Here is a 21745-nt window from a genome sequence, read left to right on the forward strand (position 1 = left end):
CAAATGTGAGAGGTACCATTTTAGGAAGGGGAGGTGCAACGTTGAAGAAAAGTTTTTGAAAGCAAGCCGCACCGTGTGCCTTTCGTCTTCTTTTGGACGGCATCCATGGATCAAGCTGACAAACACCTTCCTATTTGTCTGCACACACCGCTCAAAGTCGTCGGCCACGAACGTGAACGGACTACCACGAGCCACCCCCTTTCTCGGTGCGGAGTGGGTCTCCCCTACTTCCCGATTGGTGGGAAAGCCCGCGAAAGCGGGAGGTCACATGATCGTTTTAGCGCGGAATCCTTCTGGTACTTCGCCTGCGCGTCCCCTGGGGAAGCGATCAGAGAGCATCCGTTGGTTTTGTGAACAGAGGATCCGTCCGGACTGTTTAAAGGGCCCGCGGGCTCGGGTGACGGCCCTCCGCCGCGTTCGTTCCCTTCTGGCTCTTCCCGCGCAGCTGCGCCTTGGCCGTTGCTGTCTGGTTCCTTCTGCCCCTCCTCCGCCTTAGGACTCCTCGAGCCATGTCTTCGCCGGCGTCTACCCCGAGTCGCCGCGGCAGTAAACGCCACAGAGGCGGCACTAATCCCCCTACGCGTAAGTTGTCGTTGTTCCCCCGGTGTTTCTGTCGTTACAGACTCCCTTTCGTGATGTTCGTTTCTTGGTTTACAGTCAGAATCAGAGAGCTGAGAGGGTCGCTAGAGGTCGTCTAGTCCAATCCCTTGCTCAGTGCAAGGTCTGTAATACAGGATGCAACTACACCCCCTTACAGGTGGCCAGCCCTCAGGGCAGCAAAAGAGAGCACACCACCTCCTGAGGCAGCTTGTTACACTGTCAAACCTAACAGTTAGGAAGTTTAATGATTTCTTGAAATCTGCTTCTCTGCAATTCACACATTTTGGTTCTAGGCCTGTCCTTTGGAGTCAGAGAGAAGATTGTGCTACATCTTCTGCATGACACATCTTCAGATACTTAAAGACTGCTCCCCTTAGCCTTCACTTCTCCAAACTAAGCATACCTACCTTTTGCAACCATTTTCCAGGCCGCCACCATGCTGATTTCTCTTTTCTGGATGCACTCCAGTTCCTCAGTGCCCTTCTTGAAATGTGGCACCTAGCACTGGACTCAGTACTTCAAATGTAGCCTGGCCAGCCCAGAGCAGAGTATTATTTTCTGTGTTCTGGACACTTTGTTCTGTTAATGCACTCTAATCTTGCTCTAGCTGCATATTTATGCTCAGGAAAACAGGATGGCGCCTACACTGTACTCCTTTCGTCGCCAGCTGAAGACCTTTTTATTCGCTCAGTATTTTAACACTTAATTTTAACTTAAATTTAAATTTTACTGTTCTAACTCTGTATTTTAATCTTATATCAATTTTGCTGCGTGGTTTTATCCTGGTCGTGCTTTTTATACTGTATTTTGTATTTGTGCTTTTAACCTGTTGGTTGTTATGGTTTTAATTTTTGTGAACCTCCCAGAGAGCTTCAGCTGTTGGGCGGTATAAAAATGTAATAAATAAATAAATATCCAGAGAAACTGACTAGATGTATGGTTTGAGCGGTAATATACTCCATGGCTTTCACCTGTGGAGTCATTATTTAATCTTGAATGAGGGCTGGAGTGGTGATCAGTTTTCATAGCCATATTTCCACCTACTAAGAAGTTAGGAGTTGCAGTGACACTGAAGAGCCTTCAGTTATCTTTCTGTCAGTAGACTGATCCAGTTCTTTATTTGGATTAAATTTCATGTCCTAAATGATCCCCAAGTTGGATAAAGTGCAACATCTTATTTGGCACGTATCCAAGAGAGTTAATAGCTTAAGATAGCTTACTTATTTTGTACAAATAGGTTTCACCTGGATGAAGTAGAGAACATGTGTTATAACTGTTCTTGGATGCTGTTTTTCTTTTCTGGTATTTAGTAATTCTGTAAGATCAGTAATTATTGGCTTACTAGTTTTTAATCAAAAAGTGAAAAACACTATTACATAAAATGAACTGTCTTTTTATTTTTATTATACCACCTGTTTTGAAAAAATAAAGGTCTGCCACTTATTGGTATGAAAGGTGAGACAAGCATACAATAGTGTAGGTAAATTTGTTTCTTAACTCTTACCTTGTTGCAGCTCTTTCTGAAGATGTACAATCCCCTCCATCACAGCGCCGTCGCCCAGATGACTCCACATCCACTGGAGACTTGCAACCAATGCCAACTTCTCCACCAATTGACACACAAAGCCCAAATGTTCAAGATGCTCTATTTTCCAGTCCACTGCAGTTCCAAAATTCAGGTACTTTTGACTGAGGAAGTTCGTAGTAGCATCAAAGTTCTCATTTTTAAAATACAAAATGTTAAGATGTTTAAAATAGGATTTTGTGATGCCATTCCCTTGCTAACCTTATAAATACTTAAAAACATTTTTAGATATTGCTCTTCATTTTGGGTACTGGGGAAAAGCGGGGATGCCAAGGGTGAAGAGAGTATTTGGGCTGAGTCCAGGTTTCTACTTTCCTGCTCCAAGAAGCTCACTGGATACACAGTCTTCTGTGGTATGAGCAATTCTCTGGATTATGACCATTGTGAAAACCAAATGATGCAAGAGGGAAAGGGAGGGGGAAATCCAAACAGATGAGGGCTAATTGTCCAAAGGTGTTAATTTATAAAAAGAATGAATGCAAATACAGAATAAAACACAACAATGGTGATTTACTTAAAGTTACGGGGTTTAAATTCCCATTAATTTCATTTGGAATTCTTTAATCAGAGGCTTAACTCTCACTGCAATAATTGAAACTGGTTTGCACATCAGGAACAACCCACAGTTAACAAACCATAGGTTGTGGGAAATGCAGCGGGAGCAAATGTTTGTGCTGCTTCCTGTGTGCTCACCTGCCCACTTCCATTGTGTTAAACAACCGACGGACAGCCCATTCATCCCCCAGTAACCCAGAGTTCTGGGTTCAGACATAATATAAACAACTTATGGACTGGCTTGTTTATCACAGCAGAAGCAGGCAGGCACACAAGAACCAGCATGCACATTTGCTCACGCTGCATTTCTAACCACCCCACAGTTTGTTAACTGTGTATTGACAACTTGCAAACTGGTTCAAAGTGTTAAACATTGAATGTGTTGTTTATCTTATTAGAATGTTATTGTATTAATCTATGCAAACTGTACACACGATGTTAAGCGATCACAAGTAAATATACTTGATCAACTAGAATGTCCAATCTTTGTATATTCTCAGACTTGAGGTAGGCTCAGATGGCTGTGTTTAAGTACTGTGAAGCTACTGTAGGTTGGGCATCTATGCATGATAACTAGTCATTTGATAGCTCCGATGCATCACAGATGTGATACTATTGCAGTTCAGTATCAACCCACTCCAAACACTGTTAGTACCTCAGGTGGTCTCTGTTAGTACCTTAAATGAGAAATGTACAAGCTGCCTAAGCAGTTTTTACAAACTTAACAAAGCTCGTTCTCATTGACTTGAATGGAACTAATCCAGTTTTGGTGCATATGCGCCTGTTTATGCAGTTTATTGATATATTTTTTAAAGCACCGTTGCATAGTTCTGTAAAATTCCATGCTGATTGTTGCCTGTCTTCTCTTGAGGGAAACAAATTGGCAAGCCTTTGTAAAATCAATAAATAATATTTGTATTTTAAAATGTTTTAAAGAGATTTTTCTCTTCTCCCAGGCAGTTAACGACATATGCTGAGTTTTTTAGACTGACCCCAGAATAGTTATTTTAAATGATATTGCTGTTTTTATGCTTTTAATTTTTTGTATGTTTTTAATGTTCACTGTTTTTAACTTTTGTAAACCGCCCAGAGAGCTTCAGCTATGGGGCGGTATATAAATGCAATAAATAAATAAATAATTGATTTTTATTTGTAACAGTTCCATTGGACTTGGATGTTAGTTCACCACTGACCTATGGCACGCCCAGCTCTAGAGTAGAAGGAACCCCAAGGAGTGGCGTGCGAGGGACTCCGATTCGACAGAGGGCTGATCTTGGATCTGTTCGTAAAACCAGGCAGGTGGATCTGCATTCTGATGTGGTAAGTATTGTACATTTTATGGGTGATACAGCCCAGTCCTATGCATATTTTTTCAAAAGACATCTCACCCATTGAATTCAATAGAACTTACTCTCTGATAACTGAGACGTAAATTTAATATTGATGTTTTACTCTTGTATTTAGCCTTCAGCAGAGGATGCAGTGGCAAGTGAACAGGCTCTTGGACAAAAGCTTGTGATTTGGGGGACAGATGTCAATGTGGCCTCATGCAAAGAAAAGTTCCAGGTGAGTGGATAATGGTTGTGACACTTGTGAAAATGTTTTTATGTCCTTACGTATTGGCAGTATTTATTTAGTTTCCTTTTAAAAGATAACATTTTCGTGTGAAACAACAACACCATCCATGTCCATGGGAAGCTTTTCTTGCCAAGTTGAATTAGTCTAATGCTTCTAATTAGTGCTGGTCAGATTACATGAAATCTGTATCTCATGAAGGAATTACTTGGGCGTGAATATTACAGCATTCCACCACCCTTCTGATTCTGTTGGATGAACCCAGATACCAAAACTGTGTTCTTGTTTTCAAATATTCAGAGATTTCTTCAGCGTTTCATTGATCCAACGGCTAAAGAAGAAGAAAATGTTGGATTGGACCTTAATGAGCCTCTGTATATGCAAAGACTAGAGGAGGTATGTTATAGCAATATTGTTTAATCCTGGCTTGTGTTTTAAAATTTAATTGCTAATTATTAATGTATGACTAAATGTCTTGCAGATAAACTTGGTTGGAGAACCATTTTTGAATGTAAACTGTGGCCATCTCAAATCATTTGATGAAAATCTTTACAAGCAGCTGATGTGTTATCCCCAGGTGAGACAAACATTTTCAGTAGGCTCTTCAATGCAAGAACTATAGTATTAACCAGAATTTAAAAGTAAGTGAACCTAATCTGGATCTATTGCTTTAGTCATTTCAGAGATGCATTAATGGCATGCTAAAGGGGTATGTGCATTCATGCCATGATAGTGGCATAGAGAAAATTAAGTGCTGCTGTCATATGGAATTGCTCATTTGCTAACCCTAGTAAGTCATAATTCTGCTTATAGTGCAGTCCTATACATGTTATTCAAAAGATGTCTCATCCACAGACATAAACCCCCTGGGTTCAATGAAGCTTACTCCCAGATACATATGTACAGGATTGCAGCCTTAGTTTTAAAAGAGATTTGGCATGAGGCATTGTGAGCTATTTGAAAAACAAGTTTGAAGACTTTGGGGCAATTAGAATTAATTTCTTGGGTTTTTGGATCAAAGTACGTACATAAAAACAAAACAACTAGGCACCATACAAAAGACAAAACTCAACGTCTGGATAAAACCTTTCATTATTTTTTTAAAAAATGTTATAATTAGCAAAGCCAGTGCTGATCCCAAGTTTTCATATGTACTGTGCAAGTATAGAAGCGAGGATTAATGCATACTTATGGTTTGTATCTTATTTGTACAGGAAGTTATTCCAACATTTGATATGGCTGCTAATGAAATTTTCTTTGATCGTTACCCTGACTCAGTACTGGAACATCAAATTCAAGTTAGACCATACAATGCATTAAAGACCAGAAGTATGAGGAGCCTAAACCCAGAAGGTAAGATGCTTTGGGTGTTTTTATATTTTTAGAGAAAATTCTATTTGTTAAACTGCTCAGTCTTAGGAAAATAATTGCCAGATACGTAGCCATACTTTTTTTTGCAGCAAACTGAATTTGAGTTCCACTTTATCAATATAATGTAACTTTTTGCTGACAAGTATGTCAGCTTCAAAGAAAGATCAAAACCTAGTTATCACATCTACAGCCTCTATATGGGGGACTATCACTTCCTAATTTAATAGCAAGTAATTGATGCATAAGAACTTGTACTTTACATAAAGATGTAATTTCACAGTGGATATTGCACAATTCTTGCTATCGCACAGTTCTTATTTTTTTTCTTATGGACTTAATGGCTCTTAATGATCTATATAATAATTAATTATATTGAGACATTATTTGATGAATCTTTTTCTTTTTTCGTATCATAGACATTGACCAGCTTATCACTATAAATGGCATGGTAATCCGAACCTCCCAGTTAATTCCAGAAATGCAAGAAGCTTTCTTCAAATGCCAGGTCTGTGCTTTCACAGCAAGAGTAGAAATTGATCGTGGCAGGATTGCTGAACCATCAGCCTGCAAAAACTGTAACACCACGCATAGTATGGCTTTGATCCACAATCGCTCTCTATTCTCAGATAAACAGATGGTATGTTACTCTTTGCTTCAATTTAAATGTTTTGTTATGCTTAATTTTTAACAGTCTGTTGCTGCTCATACATTTTGCAAAACTGTTGATATGCTTCCCATACCTTTTAGTACTATTCAACTAGTGTTTTGCAAACACACACACACACCTGCCACATACTAAAGAGCCATGTCTTGTGGTGCTTGTATACCTCACCAGTTAATTTTATAGTGTGGATTAGAGATTACACTTTTATAAAATTGTCTTTATTTTGGGGGGTATGAATTCCTGGATTCATTTGTCAAGACTAACTAAGTCAGAAGTAGTAATATTCTTTTTCCCACATCTGGAACAAAGGGTCTGTTTGTTTCTCCACATGCAAAGTGATAAACCTAAATGTTAAAATCCAGAGGAGCAGAGGCAGAGCCAATAAACAATCTTGTAGCTCTTTAAAGACCGATAGATTTGGCAGATACTTATACAAGTGCAGTCTGCACTAAATATTATAGGAGGGAGCAGGGGAAGGAAGGAACTTGCAGAAAATATTCTATGATTCAAAGAGTAAGCATTTTAAAATATACACCATGTGGATGCCCTTGATGTGTACTCAAAAAATCCATTAGATTGACCCTGAGGTGTTGGAGGTGGGCATATTTGTAACCCAGTTACCATAGCTTTGGGAATAATTTAGGGTAATCATTTCAGCATCTCTCCCCAGCTACCCAAAGATGAGTTATACAGAAAGAGAAAGTTCTGCCAGAGAAGCCCTGCTACATTTCCCTAAGCAGGGAAAGACATACTCTCTGGCTCTTATCAATAGTTATTTGACTAGCAGCAATAAAAGTGGACAGATTTCTGTGGCAACCGTTCAGCTGAGTGCCTTGGAACAGTTGCTACTTACTCATACCAAGATAGCACAGTTGCAGACCTTAACTGATGCATTCTGCACTGGTACTTTTTTCCAGTCTAAAAACCAATGCAGCCTAGTGAAGCAACACTGTTTACTCTTTTCTCTCAATTACTATGGCCCCATTCAGAAGACACCTTAAACCACAGCTTTAACCACGGTGGTTAAGCCAGAAAATCGGGCTGTGTTCAGAAGACACTTTAAACCATGGCTTTAACCATGGTGACTAAGGCAAAAAGCTTTATGCACCATAGTAAAAGCCATGGTTTAAGGTGCCTTCTGAATGGGGCCAATGTCTGAAAAACAGTATGTAGTTTCAAAAGCTTGCATCCAATATTTCTAACAATTAGTCTGATAAAAAATATATATTATTGCACTTGGAATAAGTACTGGTTTCATGTCAGATCAAACTGCAGGAGTCTCCAGACGATATGCCAGCTGGCCAGACACCATACACAATTGTTCTCTTTGCTCACAATGATCTAGTGGATAAGGTTCAGCCAGGTGACAGAGTTAACATTACAGGTAAGAGAAATATTTGATTACCACCATAATTTTTTTTATTTTTTTTAAAAAAAGATGAGTAATGAAGTGTGGAACAGTGTTTTGTTTTGTTTTCAGATAGTTTAGAATTAGTAAGCTAAAAAAGGGAGATGGAGCTATGGGTAATTAGAAGGAATTCCTGCTTAATTTGTTGCCATTTACACATTTTTGTCAGCTATAAATGAAGATATACTTGGTATATTTGTTATGAATTATTGGGCTTACATGTTTCAACTGATGAAAACAAAACAAACACTGGTGCATGTTGATTGCTTGAGCCATGTACTCTGGTGCCAATAAACAGTTTCGTGTTACGTTATAGAACCTGGAATGTACATACATTCCCACATGGAAAAGTTAACCAAGGAAGTCATTGTATTTGTTTACTATTTCATTACCTATGAACACTACATTATCTCTAGTTTTGGACTAAATTATATGAAACAGGATTTGGGCATTACTATCTATTAAGTGACTGCATAGTCTACTCCAAATCTAAAGCTGTTTGGTTAATGTCTTATATGAGCAGGAGATGTGCGATATCTTTTTAATCATTTGCTAAGTGTAATAATGCTTCATGTTTAATCAGGCATCTACAGAGCGGTTCCTGTTCGTGTCATTCCAAGAATGAGCAGTGTAAGATCTGTCTATAAGACCCACATTGATGTTATTCATTACTGCAAAACTGATTCAAAACGTTTGCATGGCATTGATGATGGAGCTGAACAGAAAATGTTTACGGAGGAACGTGAGAAAATGCTTGAAGAGCTTTCTAGAAAACCAGATATTTATGATAGGCTTTCTTCAGCACTTGCTCCAAGTATTTATGAGCATGAAGATATTAAAAAGGTAAACGAAACATCAAATTATACCTGACTATTCGAGCCAGTTTACTACATTTGTCGCATTAATGAAATATATCAAACTCTTGGCATATAAACTAAAACATAATAATTTACATGTGAAAACATAACTTTGTGACTTCAAAAAGTGCTTACAGCTGGTATATGCATTATTTAGAGTACAGTGTGGGCTTAAGAGCTCAAGGACGTGATTTCTCTAAGATGAAAATGAATGGAAGTGGGTTACATTGGGAGTACATAAAGCAGGGATGCCCAACTTGTGGCTCACAGAAAACTTGCTTCCACACACCATTGGGGGAATCCAGTTCATCTCTGAATCAGAAGACATTAAACCATGCATGTTATGTATATTCATAAATAATTGGATCTCCTATTTAGAAAAATAAGCTTGTCATTTAAACACTCCATTTTCCAGGGCATTCTTCTTCAGCTATTTGGAGGATCAAGGAAAGATTTCAGCCACACTGGCAGAGGTAATTTTCGTGCTGAGATCAACATTCTGCTCTGTGGAGATCCTGGTACCAGCAAGTCACAGTTGCTTCAGTACATCTATAACCTAGTTCCAAGAGGCCAGTATACATCTGGGAAAGGCTCTAGTGCTGTTGGTCTTACAGCGTATGTGATGAAGGATCCTGAAACGAGACAGTTAGTACTACAGACTGGAGCCTTGGTCCTCAGTGACAATGGGATTTGCTGTATTGATGAGTTTGATAAAATGAATGAAAGTACAAGATCAGTGCTTCACGAAGTCATGGAACAACAAACGCTGTCTATTGCTAAGGTAAAAACCTAATGAAAATATATCTGCAATAACTAAGATACTTTCCTTCAATCAAAGGGAGTGTGATAATGGGATTTGTATTACTCTCTAATCCTGGTGTTCAGACATGAGTACCAATACTTTCATAGCCAAAATGGCACCACACATGCATCAGAAGGGGAGGTATGAGCAGTCATGGCAGAGCCCCAAGGTTTACAGAAGTACAAAAATACCTGGTAAATCTAAGGGAAGAAAAAGCCAAAAACAGCCTAATGAGAACTGAGCATCCTCAGTGGCCACAGAATGCTGACTGTTGAGGGGAGGAAAAAGAAAGTTGGACGGGTGGGGGAATGGGATGGAGTATTCTGGAAGAAGACTTGGAGGATGACTTACTGGAATACGAAACTGGTGAGCTCCAAGATTTTGTTGCAAAGTGAGAGGCAGTTGGTTCACTTAAACACGGATTATTGAATCTCGTACAACAGTTTAATATATTGGCATTTTTGGCTGTGGCCTGCATGTAAAATGATAATCCAACTTTTGACTCTACTAGAGCTGTAGATGAATTTCAGATCTTTCCTTCCTGACAGGCTGGAATTATTTGCCAGTTGAATGCTCGTACCTCTGTCTTGGCTGCTGCTAATCCAATAGAATCCCAGTGGAATCCGAAGAAAACTACTATTGAAAACATTCAACTTCCCCATACATTGTTATCTAGGTAGTATACTATGAAACATACCTTATTGCTGCCTGTTCTGTCTGCATAATTTTCTCCCTCCTTCAGCAATCACTATTTTCTCATAATATTTGATGTTTGCCGGGGGTTTTCGAACCCAGAGAGTAGAAGCTTTTTCACTGTCCTCTAAATATTCAAAGCTCTTTGTATACTGCACTGAGAGGCATTTTTTGTTCTGAATGGATCTTGATAGCAATTGGGAGCTCTTTGTCTCTATACTCATTTTATTTATTTATTTATTACATTTTTATACCGCCGAATAGCTGAAGCTCTCTGGGCGGTTCACAAAAATTAAAACCACAAAAAAACAACCAACAGGTTAAAAACACAAATACAAAATACAGTATAAAAGCACAACCAGGATAAAACCACGCAGCAAAATTGATATAAGATTAAAATACAGAGTTAGAACAGTAAAATTTAAATTTAAGTTAAAATTTAACTTACAGCTTGTGTAGGCTGTGCCAAGTTAGCTGACAATTTGAGTTTTTTCCTTTGGTCCTGTGAATCACCAAGATCCAGACCCCACAAAATTTACAGATTATGGGCAGAGACTCCATATGAAACAAAACAAACATACTAGTTTATATTCTCTCGCTATGTGGAGAAGTTTGCTTTCCAGATAAAATATCGATGATTATAGAGGTTGGATATAATGTATTTAACCTTACAGTTAGACTTCAGGAAACAATCATACTGGTGGAAAACCTGTTCATTGCTGATGGTATCCTTCCTTATAGGTTTGATCTCATTTTCCTTATGCTGGACCCTCGAGATGAAGCATATGATAGACGTTTGGCCCACCACTTGGTTGCATTATACTATCAAACTGAAGAGCAGGTGGAAGAAGAGTACATGGATATGGCAGTATTAAGAGATTACATTGCTTATGCTCGTAGTTACGTCAGTCCAAGACTGAGTGAAGAAGCAAGTCAAGCTCTCATTGAGGTAAGAGAAGCCTAAAGAATTTTTAACCCCTTTGGGATTATTTTTCATTTACATTATCACTCTGTTATTGAAGCCCAATGTGACCCTTTAAAAGCCTACTGGAACTAAATTTGGTGATTTCAAAGTAACTCCAGAAAAATAAATTTTATTGGCTTCATATTCCAAGAACATAATCACAAAAGCTATTTGGGTACATGGGGCCCTACTGTGGGTTGGATCCAGAGTTGCACGGAGCAGAATTCCATGAATTGGATGATTGCACAGGGCAGGAAAGGTGAAGGGCTTTGCCAATTTCCCCCTCTCCTATGCAGCTCTCTGCTTTAGGGGATTAGGATTCGTCTAGGAAAAATAGTTTGGCATGCTCAAAATTGTAACAAAAGCATTTCAAAGTGTTTTCCACTCAGAAATAATACCTGATTAGCATATCCAAAATCTGTGACAATTGAAAACTGTTCAGGTTTGTCATCATTGAAAAGTGGTTCATGTTTGCATTGAAGACATCTGTCCACTTAAGTAGTGCTTATATTTTCAAGAACTACTAAGCGTGTGTAACAAAAATAACATCCCTTCCCCCCTTCTCATTAGGCATATGTGGAAATGAGGAAGATTGGAAGTGGTAGAGGAATGGTTTCTGCATATCCTCGACAGTTGGAGTCTTTGATTCGTCTGGCAGAAGCGCATGCTAAAGTACGCTTTTCTGACAAGGTGGAAACGATAGATGTAGAAGAAGCAAAACGTCTTCATCGTGAGGCTCTGAAACAGTCTGCTACTGATCCAAGGACTGGAATTGTGGACATCTCCATCCTCACTACAGGTTAATATCTAAAAACAAATTAATCTTTGCCATGAATGTGCTCCTTAAATACAGTGGATCCAGTAATTAGGCAAAGAGTTCTAATTTGTAGCACTAGAAGTTCCGTAGAGGTCACTCAAATCACTATTGTATTTGGAAAGGCATTGTGATTCTGTATTTTTTTTTTCAAGGAATGAGTGCCACTGCCCGTAAACGCAAAGAAGAACTGGCTCAAGCTTTGAAGAAACTTATTCAGTCAAAGGGTAAAACACCAGCTCTAAGATATCAGCAGCTCTTTGATGATCTTCGTGCACAATCTGAAACAGTAAGTCTGTTGTATATGCATGCTATGTCTGTGCTATTCACTTTCACAGGCTTCAAAATATTCAAGAAAACCCTCCTCCCCACACTGAATTCAGCTTATGGGAGGTTTGAAGCTAAACCATGAGTTGTTCATTACTTTATAACTTGGATGGTTGTGATTAGACAGTATGGAAAAAGCAGTATGATGATGTAAGTTTGGGGTTAATGTGAAGGCTCTGTCATGGGGGTGGGGCTTTATTATATCTAGCCATGCACAAGCCTCTCATTATTTATAGGTGATACACAAAGTACTGTACCCACCCCGCTTATGGCTTCCTTATTACCCTTCCTACTTAACATATTGAAAACAGAAGACCGGATATTCAGTAATTCTCCAGGTTGGTGTGAGGAAGGCATCCCACAATGGGTTAACTCCCCCTATCGCCCAGGAAAAGCAGGGACTCACATGACTGAGTTTTAAGCCCTCTATTGGTCTGAAGCTCCTCCTAGCCAGTTCGTCCCTGCTTTTCGCCCAGGACAGAGCTACTTCTCATCTCCTCCTATCTCAAGCCTATACTTATCTCTATTTCTAACACTTTTTAAACTTCTTACCTCTTTGACTTTCTTTCTCTTACCAAAAACAAACAAACAAACAAAAACCCTTTTCTGCTTCTTTTTCTCTGCCGCTTGCCTATCATTCTCTATGACCCCTCCGGCAAAGAAAACCATTTCGAAGCCTCAAAAGAAAAAGAAAACAACGACTCATGTGAGAGTCGTTAGGAAGCCATCAGCAGACAAAAGGATGACCTGCCAGAAAGGTCAAGGAGATAACCAGTTTGCCGGCTTCGGCTGCCTACTGAGTCTCCCAGCCGGAGGATCAAAGAGATCACCAGCCCGGAGGCCAAGGCCCCTCGCTGAGTCTCTTACACACCAGGAACGGTGCGATCCCGGCCTCAAAAGATGCGGCCGAGACTGAGGGAGTCGGGGGCTCAGCACGCCACCCTCTCCACTCAGAACAAGAGGAGGAAGCAACGGAGCAGCTGGATGCTCCAACAGCATCAAGGGTGAGATCAAATCCATTCTTTCTCCCCCACGTGGATGTTTCCCGCCAAACAAAGCGGGCGGCCATTTTGAGTTGCAGTTTCGATTCCAACTTGCAAAGGGAAGCCCCTCCTCCTTCCACCTCCTCCATTGCTCAGCCACAGAATAATGAGATAGCCCCAACGCCTATCCTAAGCATGGCTCAAATAGATAAATCTGTTTTAGCACAGATCACTAAGGCAGTACTGGATAATCTGTCTGACCATTTGTTAGACAAGCAAACCTTGAGATCAAGCCGTTCTGCAAAACGCACCAGAGGCTTGCACACTTCTGAGTCTTCCTCCTCTCCTCCTCCACAATTAGAAAACAAAAATAAAAACAATGATAAAACAAAAAACAAAAATAAGGCTTTCAGGTCAAAACAGCCCAATTCTTCCCATAGTCTGCACTCATCAGCAGGCTCTGGGGACGACTCTCCAGACCCACACTCCATAGCCAAAGGTCGCTCTAACAAATCCAAGACCCCCTTGGCTGAGCCCCACCATGACAGTGATTCCTCCATAATGTCACTGCAGGAGTTCTTTTCAGAAGGAGAGGAGGGTGGATGGTCAGACATAGAAATTACAGACCATATCTCGGCTGATCGATTCTTTAACAAAGAGGATTTTTTACCTTTATTGTCCAAAGCAATTGTCTCTCTAGCTAGTGAGCCAGTACAACCCGACAAACAGCAATCTTTATCTAGAGGGGCAGCGATGTTTCCAGAACCCAAGCCAACCACCAGAGAGGTACCTTTTCCCAGTTCCTTTAATAAATTAATGAAGGAGGAGTGGAAATCTCCCCTCCAGGGGAAAAAGGGAGTCAGTACAGCGCAGAGGTTTTATACTCTTCCTCACAATGTGATGGAAGAATTAAAAATTCCATTAGTAGATGCCCCTGTGGCGGCCTTGCTCTCAGGTGCTGTATTGCCAAAAGACGGTGACTTTCCCCTAAAAGACCACGGGGAAAGAAGATCAGATACAGCTTTAAAAAAGGCGCATGAAGCTTCAGCATTAGCTTTAAGGGCCTCAGCAGTATCATCTTTTTTCGCTAGAGCTTCCATCTTATGGGTGGAAGACATAATAAACAATAAGGAATTAGATCAGCCTACTTTATACAGAGGACTGCTCAAACTCTCTAAATCTTTTGCCTTCCTGGCTGATGCTACACAAGATGCGCTTCAGTTTTCAGCCCGCTCCATAGCAGCTGCTAATGTGGCCAGACGTTCCATTTGGCTTAAGCACTGGAATGTTGATCTTCCCTCAAGGGGAAATCTTGCGACTGTACCTTTCACAGGTGCACACCTTTTTGGAGAAGAGGCCTTAAAAGATGTCCTCATAGAGACTAAGGATAAGAAAAAAGTTATGCCTTCATCCTTCCGGCGAGAAGATAAAAAACTCATCCGGTCTTATACATCCTTTCGCCCATTCCGGACCACTAACCAATCTTCCTTTCGATCCAAAAGCTACAGGTTTCCTAAACCAGCATGGTCCAGATCCCGCTTTCAGTCCAGAAGCGCCAACTCCTCTAGCGCTTCTGCCAAACCCCCTTCTACTTTCCAGGCCTCAAGGTCTGGACGACAGCAGTTCTGACGCCAGGGAACCCTTCATCGGGGGGAGACTTCAACATTTCCTCCCAGCATGGGAACAATCCACAGACGATCGCTGGGTCCTGGACACCATCTCCCATGGTTATCTCATAGAGTTTTGGAAACAACCTCCCCCTCGGTTCACCCCATCCCCCACATCACAATCCGCCACCAAGAATCACATCCTATCTACCGCCATACAGCGTCTACTTCAAATAGGAGCGATAGAACCAGTACCATCCATAGAAAAATACGAAGGTATTTATTCCATCTTATTTCTAGTAGCCAAAAAGGGCAAAGGCTGGAGACCAATTCTGGACCTCAAGCATCTGAACAGGTTTGTCAAATATCGAAAATTCCGTATGGAGACATTGCAAACCATCAAAGAAGCCCTTCACAAAGCAGAATATTTGACTTCCATAGACCTCACAGAGGCATATCTGCATATTCCCATCTCACTACCTCACAGAAAATTCCTACGCTTCACGTACCAGAACTATCATTACCAGTACAAAGCACTTCCATTTGGCCTATCCTCGGCACCCCGCAACTTCACCAAGATCATGGTGACAGTAATAGCTCATCTCCGGCTAAAGGGCGTGCATATTTATCCATATTTGGACGACCTTCTTATCCGTTCTGTTTCCAGTCAGAAAGCCTCGCAGGATCTACAGACAACTGTCGAGTGCCAGAAAGACACGGCTTTGTCATAAACAGAAAAAAGAGCCATCTCACACCCACCCAGGTCCTCCCTCATCTAGGAGCACTCATCGACACCTCCAAGGGTTTAATATTCCTCTCCCCAGAGAGAATAGTCAAGCTTCAGGACCGCTCAAGGGCAATTCATCGGCAAAGAATAACCAACTTAATGGATGCTGCGCATCTTCTGGGTTTAATGATCTCATGCCTCGGCATTCTCCCATGGGCCAGGCTGCATTCTCGCCCCCTTCAGTGGTTCCTATTGCCCTTCCAAGCTCAAATAGCAAGGAGGGATCGCCTCCCAATACTTCTCCCTCTGCACGTCAGAGACTCCCTCATGTGGTGGCAAGACCTCCAAAATCTGCAGGTGGGCAGCCCCTTCCAGGAGCCTCAGAGGATCTTACTGACAACAGATGCCAGCCTCGAAGGGTGGGGAGCCCACTGCAACTCTCTCCTGGCCCAAGGAAAATGGAATGCAGAGGAAAAATGCCACAGCATCAACTGGCTGGAGCTCAGGGCAGTACACCTGGGTCTAAAAGCATTCTCACGCCATCTGCAACATTCTCATGTCCTAGTCAGAATGGACAACACAACAACACGAGCCCACATAACACGTCAAGGGGGTTCCAAATCCCTCTCCTTACACCTGGAGGCCCAGAGCATGCTATTATGGGCCGAACAGAACTTAGCCTCCATATCAGCCCAACACATCAAAGGGACCCTGAACCATACAGCAGACTATCTGAGTCGGCAACAAATAGACCCAGGGGAATGGAGCCTACATCCAGCAGTCTTCCAGAGAATCATACACCATTTCGGCCCACTAACGCTGGACCTGTTTGCATCCAGGCAAAACCACAAGCTGCCAAGATTTCTCTCCAGATTCCAGTCTTACGGAGCCGAAGGGATAGATGCACTATATATCAACTGGCCGAAAGAGAGGCTCTACGCATTCCCTCCAATCCCCCTCTTAGCCAGAGTTCTACAAAAAATCAGAAAGGAACAAGCCACTGTAGTCCTAGTAGCCCCCTTCTGGCCCCGACGCCCCTGGTTCTCCGAGATTCTAGCCCTAGCAGTGCAAGGTCCATGGTTCCTGCCCCAGATCTCAGATCTCTTGTCTCAGGGACCAGTACTGCACCCAGACCCAAATTGGCTCAAACTAGCCGCCTGGCTGCTGAGAGGTCCATCTACTTAACTCTGGGTTATTCTGAGGAGGTCATATCCACCCTGCTGGCATCCCGCAAGGACTCCACCACCAGAATTTACGAAACAACCTGGAAGTCCTTCTGCAGGTGGAGTGAAAGGGAGAAACTTATTCCACGGGCAACAGGTGTCAAGGAACTCCTAGCCTTTCTCCAACAAGGCCTTCAGATGGGTTTAAAACCGGGTACCCTGCGCAGGCAAACGTCAGCCCTGTCATCAGTCCTTTCCAGGCCTGGTAGGCAGCCACTAAGTTCACACCCTCACATCAAAAGATTCCTCCGTGGAGCCGCACTCAAGAGTCCTCCCATTGTCCGTAGGTTTCCTTCCTGGAGCCTACATGTTGTACTTTCTGCATTGACTAAACCTCCCTTTGAACCAATTGCCTCTATCCCACTACGCATTTTGTCACAAAAAGTTCTTTTCCTTGTGGCCATAACATCTGCTCGCAGAATCTCAGAGTTATCTGCCATTTCAATCAGAAAAGGCCTCATCACCTTCCATAAGGATTCTGTCGTCCTTCGAACAGACCCGACCTTTATCCCTAAGGTCAACACGCTATTCCATAGGTCACAGGAGCTTATTCTGCCATCTTTCTGTCCTAACCCTTCTCATCCACAGGAGAAGGCCTGGCACAAGCTGGATGTCCGCAGAGCCATTAAAGTTTACTTAAAAAGGACAGAGTCCTTTCGAAAATCTGATTCACTGTTTGTTTCCTTTCACCCTGTGGCTATGGGCAAGAAGGTTACCAGATCTACCCTAGCTAGGTGGTTAAAAGCATGTATTTTTTCGGCCTATGAGGCCTCATGCCTCCCCAAGCCATTAGGAGTCACAGCTCACTCCACTAGAGCAGCAGCCACATCAGCCGCCTTAAGTACTAATGCCCCTCTGGCAGAAATCTGCAAGGCGGCCACCTGGACAAGTCCTAATTCCTTCATAAGATTGCAAAATAGACACATATGCCTCAGCGGATGCCTCCTTTGGCAGGAGAGTCCTCCAGCAGGTTGTAGGACTACAATAGACTCGGCTTAAGATTTTCCCACCCAGATAAGGGGTTTTTAGCTTTTGCATATCCCATTGTGGGATGCCTTCCTCACACCAACCTGGAGAACGGAACATTGGTACTTACCGAGAAGGTTCCTTCTGGGTTGGTGTGCGGAAGGCATCCCAACCACACCCTGAAACACCACCGAGTCTATCAGGCCACTTGTCTCTGCATTTAGCCGGCCAGACCTTTTCCTAAGGATCCTCAAAGTTTGTACTCTCAGATTGATTTCTAAGTACTTACTAATAAGTTATCTGTTCCTCTGTGGTTCTTCCTTACCTATGATACAAAGAGATGCTTCCTTTCTCAATTTCCGAGCTTTAGCCATGGACGGAACTGGCTAGGAGGAGCTTCAGACCAATAGAGGGCTTAAAACTCAGTCATGTGAGTCCCTGCTTTTCCTGGGCGATAGGGGGAGTTAACCCATTGTGGGATGCCTTCCGCACACCAACCCAGAAGGAACCTTCTCGGTAAGTACCAATGTTCCGTTCCAAAACTCCACTTCATCTTGCTTTTAGAACCCATGCACATCTGTCATGGAGCCCCAACATATTCCAGAAGATTATGGCCTCTGTTCATATGGGGCATTGGCCAGGCAATTGAGAGTTATGCTTTTGTCCTGCACAGACTAAGCATGTGACATAGAATGCTCTCACTCTCAGAATTCTCTTAGAGCTGCACATTGCAGGAGAAAATCAGACGTGCCAGGGAATCTGTCTTTCCAGGACATTTTGTTACAAGTATTGGTCTTCTCATAGAAAATATCAGGATGTTCAAACAGTTTGAAAACCACTATTCAACAGTATGAAAGTTGGTAATCAAAGTTGGTAGCTTCATAGTGGAACTTCTTCAAAAAATTTGTTGAAGTATCATGAATTTAAGGCCTACAAAATGGAATTGGTAAGATGAGCAATGCATGCAGTTCGGATTTGTTGTGCATAGTACTTATGTGTTCATTTCAGTGTGTGTATTTTTTTCTTTAAGGCTGTTACTAAAGAAATGTTTGAAGAAGCACTTCATGCATTGGCAGATGATGACTTCTTGACTGTGACTGGGAAGACTGTTAGACTACTCTAAATGAACCTCTAGCTTTACAATAATCGAATTCTAAAAATTGTTTCTTGCTACAACCTCTAGCTTTTGTACAAGATATGTATGTAATTTTAAAGATACCATTTGCTATTGGACTGGGATTGAGCCAGGAGGACATAAATATCACTATTGAAAATTAGTGTCAAATTTTTAGCTTTTAAAGACAATTTTTTGGAACTGTGGCTTATAATTTTATTCACACTTTTTTCTCAGCATTCATATAAAGCAGGTTCTGTACATTTAAAACGTTAGTATGAGTAGCAGTTTTGATAGAATACATACATACATTTGCATTCCTATGTTTGGCTATAGCACTGCTTCCACATATTAATACAGCCAGTAAAGATTTTGTTTGTAATAAAGTACAATCAATCTGGATTTTTTGCGCATTTCAAAAAATGAACATAGATGTATTGGCTTGACTGAACGTCAGTTTAAATTTTGTATTCATGAGTCTTTATAAAATGAACTCAGTTCAGACATAATGCCAAACTATAGGTTTGAGCTTCCAGATACACAGCAGGTAAACTGTTTTATAGCTGCTTGTCCAGTTTCATATTTCCTCTGCTCAGCGTGTGGTTTCATAAATTGATTCCCTTCTGCATGATGTAGAAGGGAATGACCTATCTTGACCTATCTTGACCTATCAACCTAACTTAGGCCTTAGCTAGACCTAAGGTTTATCCCGGGATCCCCTGTGTATCACTTAGATGAACAGGGATGACCCCGGGATAAACCTTAGGTCTAGCTAAGGGCTTAGTTTAAACATAAAGACAAATTACAGTTAGCCTACATTCAGAAATATTGGCCAGGTTTGCACAACTGGGGAAGCCATCGTAGCTTATTTTCCCACCCTGTATGTACTGGTTGCATGCTACATCACAACCATAATGGCCAGGCTGAGCACAGTTTGTCTGAACTTCATGAGGGTGGGTTACAAACCAACCCACAACAAGCTATGGGATACGGGGTGGTTTGTAAGCTCACCTGCTGCACACTCTCACCAGGTTCAGATAACACGACAAATCACACCCGGCAATGGTCATTACAGTAATGATGCAATACATGACCAGCACACACAGGGTAGGAAAATAAGGTACATTGGCTTATTTTCCTTCCCCTATCGTGCAAATCCAGCCATAGACTGGGCTCACGCAACATAACTCACATGCGAGAATTGAGCGTTGGTTGTCTTTGAACCATGGTTGGTTGTTGAAACTTGGGTTAATGTTATCTGAACCCAGCTGCACTAGCAAACCATGGTTTGTTAACTGAAGATACTATGGTTTGTTGTTGGGTTGATTAATAAACTATGGTTTGTTAATGGGCTGTGTTCAGACATGATAAACAAAATTTCATTGACAACCCACAATCAGCCCCTAAACAAGGGTTATTGTGTTGTCTGAACCCAGCAATTGACTGGGTTCATACACCACAACAAACCACTTATGGTAAGTTGTCATGTCCCAACCCAGAAGAGCAATTTTATCATGGGTTGCTGATATTGGCTACAGAGCTGCTTGGGAAGAGGAGCGAAAAGGCTTGTGCCACTCTTCCTGATCTCACCAATGCTGCCTCCAGCCTCCCTCACCAATGACTGGCTCGCCACTGATGTCTAAATGGTGTCTGTGAACCGCCCAAAGAGCTTCAGCTATTGGGCGGTATAAAAATGTAATAAATAAATACGGCACTTTGGAGGGACCATCACTTGTTAGACTCCTGGTTGTGTTTTTTTCCAGGGTTTCAGGGATACCTGTTATTTCACAAGTGTGCAGATTCAGCTAGCTGAAATGTGTAGCCTTGCCTTCTCAATTTCCTTGTATGTTTCAATTGTTAAAAGAGAGAGACAAAGTGAGAGAAGTAGAAGATAAACAAAAACAAGAACATATTCCCTAAAGGCCTTGCAGAATAAAGAGGTCTTAACCTTATTTTTGGAAGGAAAAAACCCAGGAACTAGTAACAAACCTTGAAAGAGAGAATTCCGCTATGTGTGCTACCACTGAGAAGGCCCTGCTTCCTGTGGAAGCCAACATTAGGTCAGCTTTTGAAGAATCCTCACAAGACTCGAGAAGATCTCAGTCCCTGATAAGGTTTAAAAGAGAAGTGCTCTCAAGGTCCCCTCCTCCAAAGACATGCAGGACCTTAAAGAGCAAGGGCAGTGTCTGGAAACAAATCCTAATATTAAATACAACCAAAGATACCCATGCAAGTTAGCTCTCTTCAAATTAAGGCTCCTCTTCACACCTGCAATGTACTTGGGGGCAGCACGAGGCTCTGCCTGCTATCATATGCACATTAAAAAATGTCAGAAAATAATATGCATAATGGCAGGGCTCCACATAAGCAGGCCTTCTGATTTTTCAAGGTTCCCAATGACAAGAGACCTGCCATTATAGTATGCATGGCCACACATTGGAGGCATGCATTTCAACTGACTAGGGGCCATGAAACCTGCCAGTGCTTGGACATTCATTGTACATATGGAGAAAAGCCCTACATATCAAAGATGCTATAATGGGTATTGGAGGAGGGCATATATATTGCAAGAGTTCTGAGGTGTAAGGTATCTGCCTACAATTACAAAGACACCACACCCCTTGCAGGATTCCTGGAAGTTTGCCTTTACTCTCAGAGCAGCACAGCATTTAAAGAGCAGCCATTCACTTATATAGGAGAAAGGTTAGGGTTACACAAGCAGTCATCATTGGGTTGAGCGTTACATTGATTCCTCTCCCAGTAATTAAAAAACAAGTCTGGCCCCCTTCTGCATAGGCCCTTAGATTCGGTTTCTTGGTAATGTTGGAGTATGATGTTAATGTTGTGAAGGAGGCTGGCATTTATGATGGAGCCACAAATCATCAATCCAGGACATAATACAAACCTTAC

The 21745-nt window shown here is 41.7% G+C and overlaps 1 protein-coding gene across 1 annotated transcript; it reads left to right on the forward strand.

Moving 5' to 3' along the window:
• The first annotated feature begins 308 nt into the window (after positions 1-308).
• MCM4 (minichromosome maintenance complex component 4) lies at positions 309-20490 on the forward strand. Its single transcript, XM_063130706.1, has 16 exons — positions 309-582; positions 2115-2279; positions 3900-4060; positions 4205-4306; positions 4616-4711; positions 4797-4892; positions 5530-5668; positions 6103-6323; positions 7614-7734; positions 8342-8601; positions 9031-9396; positions 9966-10093; positions 10852-11059; positions 11645-11873; positions 12044-12177; positions 18752-20490. The coding sequence occupies exons 1-16, from the start codon at positions 510-512 to the stop codon at positions 18842-18844; spliced, it is 2592 nt and encodes an 863-aa protein (XP_062986776.1). The 5' UTR covers positions 309-509; the 3' UTR covers positions 18845-20490.
• Positions 20491-21745: the final 1255 nt, after the last annotated feature.

This window comes from Elgaria multicarinata, chromosome 7 (genome assembly GCF_023053635.1).
Source record: "Elgaria multicarinata webbii isolate HBS135686 ecotype San Diego chromosome 7, rElgMul1.1.pri, whole genome shotgun sequence".
Lineage (NCBI taxonomy): Eukaryota > Metazoa > Chordata > Lepidosauria > Squamata > Anguidae > Elgaria > Elgaria multicarinata.